We start from the raw sequence: 7,990 nt of genomic DNA, 5'->3' as shown, positions 1-7,990 counted from the left end.
CATATAGGTGGGGTACCCCATCTTACTACCATCATATAGGTGGGGTACCCCCCTCTTACTACCATCATATAGGTGGGGTACCCCCCTCTTACTAGCATCATATAGGTGGGGTACCCCCCTCTTACTACCATCATATAGGTGGGGTACCTCCCTCTTACTACCATCATATAGGTGGGGTACCCCCCTTTTACTACCATCATATAGGTGGGGTACTCCCCTCTTACTACCATAATATAGGTGGAGTACCCCCCTCTTACTACCATCATATAGGTGGGGTACCCCCCTTTACTACCATTAAATCATATAGGTGGAGTACCCCCCTCTAACTACCATCATATAGGTGGGGTACCCCCCTCTTACTACCATCATATAGGTGGGGTACCCCCCTTTACTACCATCATATAGGTGGGGTACCCCCCTCTTACTACCATCATATAGGTGGGGTACCCCCCTCTTACTACCATCATATAGGTGGAGTACCCCCCTCTTACTAGCATCATATAGGTGGGGTACCCCCCTCTTACTACCATCATATAGGTGGGGTACCCCATCTTACTAGCATCATATAGGTGGGGTACCCCCCTCTTACTACCATCATATAGGTGGGGTACCCCATCTTACTACCATCATATAGGTGGGGTACCCCCCATCTTACTACCATCATTTAGGTGGGGTACCCAATTGGTAGTTACAGTCTTGTCCCATCGCTGCAACTCCCGTACGGACTCGGGAGAGGCGAAGGTCGAGAGCCGTGCATCCTCCAAAACACAACACAGCCAAGCCTCACTGCATCTTGACACACTGGCCGCTTAACCCGGAAGCACCAATGTGTCAGAGGAAACACCTGGTGACCGTGTCAGATTGCATCGCGCACAGAACTTGCTAGTGCGCGATGGGACAAGAACATCCCTGCCAGCCAAACTTTGTGCCCCGCAACCACGGGTCTCCCGGTCGCGGCCAGCTGCGACAGAGCCTGGACTCAAACCCAGATCTCTAGTGGCACACCTTAGACCACCGCGCCACTCGGGAGGCCCTGTGTGTAGATTGACGAGGAAAAATATTGATTTAATCCATTTTAGAATAAAACTGTAACGTTACAAAATGTGAAATTAACTGCAATTCACAAATGATAGGCTCGTATTGTCACCCATCAGGCTATTCTTAATCTAATATTTTCTTTTTATATTCATATACTAAATAATATACTAAATAATATTTGTGTGAAATTTGTTTTGGTTTCAGAATGGACCCATTATCATGCACCTGTCTCAGAATAGGGGCAGCGGTAAAAAATACATGTCATCTATGCCCTTAAATAGTGAATGGAGGACGCTTTTCTCGTGGTTCATTTTCATGCCAGCCAGGTAGGCTACACTCCTGTTGTAAAGGGAAGCAATGTGTTTAATATTAGGAAAGTTGAGAAATAAATATAGTAGGCCTAGCCTATAGAAAGCGGATGGGATCCTCCTTTTTTTTTTAACAGAGGCCATCGAAACTGTTTTCTCACGCAATTGCACAGCCTATAGAAATGTTGAGCGACATCTGCTCTCGTCAAGTGTTTGATTAGATTTTCCATTACATTTGCATTGATGTCAGAGTGATCACAGGGACTACAGAGTGCTGAGTATCAGGCAGTTAGCCAGTTTGGTAGGCTACTAATGACCAGCAGCAGCATCAGAGCTTGGAGAAGACGAACTACCGTGACTAAACGGTCGTCATGTGGAATTGGACTGCCAATCATGACTCGAGACCGCCGGTGTGGAGGTAATAAGGCCACCGTAACAGCCCTAGGTTACCCCTCTTACTACCATCATAGAGGTGGGGTGCCCGAACGTCCTATGGGGAAACGGTGGGGATGTTTATTTTGACAAGTGTCGGATGCTATTTGAGAAACAAGAATAAGCGCATAACGATATGTGTGATATATCAGCACTTCAAGTGCAGTAACTGCAGTAAAGTTAAACTCTGTCTGAACCCTGGATGGCAGCAGGAAATACATGTTGTTCTCTCATCTCTGATTGGATAATGCAGGCCAATTGAATTGGAATTTAGGCTACAGTATATCCTGATTTGACAGTTGTTGACATGTAATTGACCCTGAACTCTGTGAGCAACTACTGTGACCTAGAGAAATATTTGACCTTCATGCACTGTAATTATTTTTTAGTAAACACTTACTACACTCACACACACACACACACACACACACACACACACACACCATTCCTCCATGTTTGACCTCTCCTTACATTTATTTAACTAGGCAAGTCCGTTAAGAACAAATTCTTATTTTGCAATGGCGGGCCTACCCCGGCCAAACCCTCCCCTAACCCGGACGACTCTGGGCCGATTGTGCGCCACCCTATGGGACTCCCGATCACGGCCGGTTGTGACATAGTCCGGGATCAAACCAGGGTCTGTAGTGACGCCTCTAGCTCTGAGATGCAGTGCCTTAGGCCTCCGCTGCGCCACCCGGGAAACCAAATGTTGCTTTAACAGATTTGTCAGAGAGGTTGTCCTATTTAGTGAAGGTATTGGTCTCTGGCCATTGGGAATACTGTAAATAGATGGAAAGAGACTGAGTGGGGCTTCAGCCTTACTCTACTCCGGATTACCCAACAGTTTACACATGCTGCAGGCAGGGGGTCTGCACTGCCGCTCTGTCACGAAGATGGACATAACCCTAGTAAAGTTAACTGAAAGAGCTATCAACAAATTACCCATATTCCATAATTCAAGTAAAGTTAGCTGAATTACTGTAACTGTATCAACAAACTACCTAGGAATATAATAACCAAAAAACAAGAAATTAAGAAATATCAGAAAGAGCAATATCAGAATGAGCAATATCAGAATGAGCAATGTCAGAATCCTGAATATACAGTAAGCGGACAGTTTATTAGGTACACCCATCTATTATCGGGTCAGACCCCCCCCCCCCATTTGCCTCCAAAACAACCTGAATTATTCGGGGCATGGATTCTACAACGCGTCGGAAACATTTGTTTCTCAATTTGGTATCAAGGGACCTAATGTGTGACAGGAAAACATTCCCCACACCAGTACACCACCGCCACCAGCCTGCCGCCACTTCTTCTTGTTATTTAGCTGATAAGGAGTGGAACCCGGTGAGGTCGTCTGCTGCAAATAGCCAATCCATAACAAGGACCGACGAGTTGTGCGTTCTGTGATGCCGTTCTGCACACCACACCACACACCAATCGAGGGGAAAAATGAACGGAGCAAAGTACAGAGAGATCCTTGATGAAAACCTGCTTCTGACCGCTCAGGACCTCAGACTGGGGCGAAGGTTCACCTTCCAACAGGACAACAACCCTAAGCACAAAGCCAAGACAGCGCAGGAGTAGCTTCGGGACAAGTCTCTGAATGTCCTTGAGTGGCCCAGTCAGAGCCCAGACTTGAACCCTATCGAACATCTCTGGAGAGACCTGAAAATAACTGTGCAGCGACGCTCCCCATCCAACCTGACAGAGCTTGAGAGGATCTGCAGAGAAGAATGGGAGAAACTCCCCAAATACAGGTGTGCCAAGCTGGTAGCGTCATACCCAAGCAGACTCAAGGCTGTAATCGCTGCCAAAGGTGCTTCAACAAAGTACTGAGTAAAGGGTCAAAATACTTCTGTAAATATGATATGTTTTTGTCACTAAGGGGTATTGTGATGTCATTAAGGGGTATTGTGATGTCATTAAGGGGTATTGTGATGTCATTATGGGAATTATGTAAATGTAATATGTTTTTGTCACTAAGGGGTATTGTGATGTCATTAAGGGGTATTGTGATGTCATTAAGTGGTATTGTGATGTCATTATGGGGAATTATGTAAATGTGATATGTTTTTGTCACTAAGGGGTATTGTGATGTCATTAAGGGGTATTGTGATGTCATTAAGGGGTATTGTGATGTCATTAAGGGGTATTGTGATGTCATTAAGTGGTATTGTGATGTCATTATGGGGAATTATGTAAATGTTATACTTCATTTTATTTTTTATAAATGTTTTTGTAATTTACCCCCTTTTCTCCCAAATGTCAATCTTGTCTCATCGTTGCAACTCCCCGACGGGCTCGAGTCATGCGTCCTCGGCAAACATGACCGGTCAAAACCTCGCTTCTTAACATCCGCCCGCCTAACCCGGAAGCCAGCCGCACAAATGCATTCACCTCGGTCGTTTGCAGGTGCCCGGCCCGCCACAATGAGTCGCTAGAGCGCGATGAGCCAAGTAAAGCCCTCCCGGTCAAAGCCTCCCCTAACCTGGACGAAGCTGGGCCAATTGTGAGCTGCCCTATGGCACTCCCGATCACGAACGGTTGTGACACAGCCCGGATTTAACTCGGGTCTGTAGTGACGCCACAAGTGCTGCGATACAGTGCCTTAGACTGCTGCGCCAATCCTGAGGCCCACGTTTTTTAATGAAAAATAAAAACATTTACAAAAGAAGTCTAAAAGCCTGTTTTTGCTTTATCATTATGGGATATTGTGATGTCATTATAGGGTATTGTGATGTCATTATGGGATATTGTGTTGTCATTATGGGATATTGTGATGTCATTATAGGGTATTGTGATGTCATTATGGGATATTGTGATGTCATTATGGGGTATTGTGATGTCATTATGGGATATTGTGATGTCATTATAGGGTATTGTGATGTCATTATGGGATATTGTGATGTCATTATGGGGTATTGTGATGTCATTATGGGATATTGTGATGTCATTATGGGGTATTGTGATGTCATTATGGGGTATTGTGATGTCATTATGTGTAATGCTCCGGGTGTCGTGGGTGTGGAGTCAAATGCAGGAGACAGAGAGTTCAATGCTGCGCGTCTTTTAATCGCACAAATGCACCACAGGGTGCTCACAAAAACGTTACGTTCCCAAAACACAGGGAATCAAAATGTACAATGGGAAACAATCCCGACCGGACACTAACACGTGCCTATACCACAGAGCCGAAGGTTTACATAGAAATAATCCCGCACAACAACCAGGCGGGCCGGCTGTCTAATAAAGACAAACTAATTAAACATTCACAGGTGCTACCACTCAACATACAAGGAGGGGAAGGAAAAACAATCAGTGGCAGCTAATAGGCCGGTGACGACGACCGCCGAGTGCCACCTGCCCGGGAAAGGGAAACACCCTCGGTCGGACTCGTGACATTATGGGGTATTGTGATGTCATTATGGGGTATTGTGTGTAGATTGATGAGGAAAACATTGAATAATTTTTAGAATAAGTCTGTAACTTAACAAAATGTGGAAAAGGTCAAGCAGTTTGAATACTTTCAGAATGCACTGTGTGTGTAATATATATATATATATATATATATATATATATATATATATATATATATATATATAGATATAAAAATATGCAGTTGAAGTCTGAAGTTTACATACACCTCAGCCAAATACATTTAGACTCAGTTTTTCACAATCCCTGACACTTAATCTGAGTAAAAATTCCCTGTTTTAGGTCAGTTAGGATCACCACTTTATTTTAAGAATGTGAAATGTCAGAATATTAGTAGAGAGAATTATTTATTTCAGCTTTTATGTCTTTCATCACATTCTCAGTGGGTCAGAAGTTAACATACACTCAATTAGTATTTGGTAGTATTGCCTTTAAATTGTTTAACTCGGGTCAAATGTTTCGGGAAGCCTTCCACAATAAGTTGAGTGAATTTTGGCCCATTCCTCCTGACAGAGCCGGTGTAACTGAGTCAGATTTGTAGGTCTCCTTCCTCGCACATGCCTTTTCAGTTCTGCCCTCAGATTTTCTATGGGATTGAGATCAGGGCTTTGTGATGGCCACTCCAAAACGTTGACTTTGTTGTCCTCATGCCACTTTGACACAACTTTGGAAGTATGCTTGGGGTCATTGTCCATTTGGAAGACCCATTTGCGACCTGACTGACGTCTTGAGATGTTGCTTCCATATATCCACAGAATTTTCCGTCCTCATGATGCCATCTATTTTGTGAAGTGCACCAGTCCCTCCTGCAATAAAGCACTGACACAACATGATGCTGCCACCCCTATGATTCATGGTTGGGATGGTGTTCTTCGGCTTGCAAGCCTCCCCCTTTTTCCTCCAAACATAACAATAGTCATTATGACCAAACAGTTCTATTTTTTGTTTCATCAGACCAGAGGACATTTCTCCAAAAAGTATGATCTTTGTCACCATGTGCAGTTGCAAACCCTAGTCCTGCTTTTTTTATGGTGGTTTTGGAGCAGTGGCTTCTTCCTTGCTGAGCGGCCTTTCAGGTTATGTCGGTATAGGACTCATTTTACTGTGGATATAGATACTTTTGTACCTGTTTCCTCCAGCAAATTAGTTTTAATGACTCCGACCTAAGTGTATGTAAACTTCCGACTTCAACTGTATATATATTACACTCAGTGGTCAGATTTATTAGGTACACCACCCCGTTCATAAAAATATGATATATACGGTGTGTACAGACAATATTGGGCAGTAGAGTAGAAAAGATGTCTACAGCAGTATTTACATAGGATGAGGAGCCATGATTAGAACACAGTATGAAATAGCTGAACAGCTGAAATAGCTCTATCAACAAAATACCCAATAACTTAAGTGACGTTAACTGGAATCGCTCAAATATTAAATAGCTAAGTAACTTTATCAAATCAGCTACAACAAGATTCGTTTCTAATATAGACACACCACGTGAACGCGCACTAGAATCGCGCGTTCAAATATTTGCTCCCGTGGCGTGTGCACGTTCAGTCAGCGACTGACTCGTTCAATAGTATTTCAATCTGTCAGTGACTTCCTGACAACTGTAGCTAAAATATGTCAAAGTTAGAGCAGATTCTTGTTCTCGATCCTCCGTCTGACCTCAGATTTAAAGGTAAGTGGATTTAATACCGCTTAAACAAGCCATGGATTTCTCTCGGGGATGATTTCACACATCCTGGTGTGGTTAGTTTCTAATGTTAAATGGCCAACCCGCCATTTTGATTTTTTGGGGGAAAAAGGAGACTTAGTTACCACAGCCGTAAAGTACAAAATTGTCTATCGTAAAAGTTCATTTAAAAACAACAAAAACAAAAATGTTAATTCAGTTTGCTCTTGATTTTAAGGTTAGGCATACGGTTAGGAGATGTGGTTAAGGTTATATTTTAAGAAGATACATTGGCGGTGTTTTATGACTGTGGTAACTAGTGGCGGTGGCGACGGGCCGCTGTGTGAATCACCGTACTGTAGTGACGTGGTCAACCGGTGTGGATCTTGGCCCCCCACCCCCCTCAAACTTTACCGAATCGTTTTGCTTCTGATTTTTGTATTAAAAACTTAAAAAATAAAAAAAAAATAAAAAAATACCAGTTCCCTGAGACAAAATGTCCAGATAATGAATACCTAGGTTGTCTAACTAACGTTAGCGAGATGGAAATGAGTCCTGGCGGCATTGAAATGAGCTATTATTAGTTAGTTATTTTAACCAAGAACTACCATCCAAGGACAGAGGACATCTAGATAGCGTTAGTAAATGTGTCCTGCCTGTCAAACAGTCATTAACTAGCTAAATAACTAGCCAAGTTAACGTTAGCTAATATAACTTATCCGTCAAAAAGTTGGTAAAAAAGCTGGCTACGTTTTCAGGCTCTCCTGTAACGTTAGCTGTTCTAAATATTAACTGCATATAATTCGTTATTAAAATACTAGGAACTCTGGTTAGACCTGATAAACCTGATATACAGCTAACTAAAATATCATTTTTTTCAGAAAACATTATTGTGAAATGATGAACTAACACAACACTATTTCACAAAAGTTAACATTTAACTGGATTATTACAAATCGAAAAGTCTCAACAGTTTGCTTTTTTGGGGGGCTTATTGTATTTCATCCCCCTCAAATATAAATGTAATGTCATTACTATTATAATTTGATAGTAAATCATGGGGTTAATCGCTTCCTCTCTGACTACAACTTTC

General features: G+C 42.7%; 1 protein-coding gene across 1 annotated transcript in view; it reads left to right on the top strand.

Annotated features, from left to right (window-relative positions):
• The first annotated feature begins 6,740 nt into the window (after positions 1-6,740).
• Positions 6,741-7,990, top strand: part of LOC110509137 (vesicle-associated membrane protein-associated protein A) — a 33,234-nt gene continuing 31,984 nt past the window's right edge. The window contains exon 1 of the mRNA XM_036965925.2: positions 6,741-6,903. Coding sequence (XP_036821820.2) covers positions 6,846-6,903 — 58 coding nt within the window. The 5' untranslated portion in view covers positions 6,741-6,845. The remainder of the gene's footprint in view (positions 6,904-7,990) is intronic.

The sequence above is a fragment of the Oncorhynchus mykiss genome, chromosome 28 (genome assembly GCF_057628025.1).
Source record: "Oncorhynchus mykiss isolate SJ-2025 chromosome 28, ASM5762802v1, whole genome shotgun sequence".
In the NCBI taxonomy this organism is placed as follows: domain Eukaryota; kingdom Metazoa; phylum Chordata; class Actinopteri; order Salmoniformes; family Salmonidae; genus Oncorhynchus; species Oncorhynchus mykiss.
The sequence above is the reverse complement of the archived record's forward strand: the minus strand, read 5'-3'. Positions and strand labels throughout refer to the sequence as shown.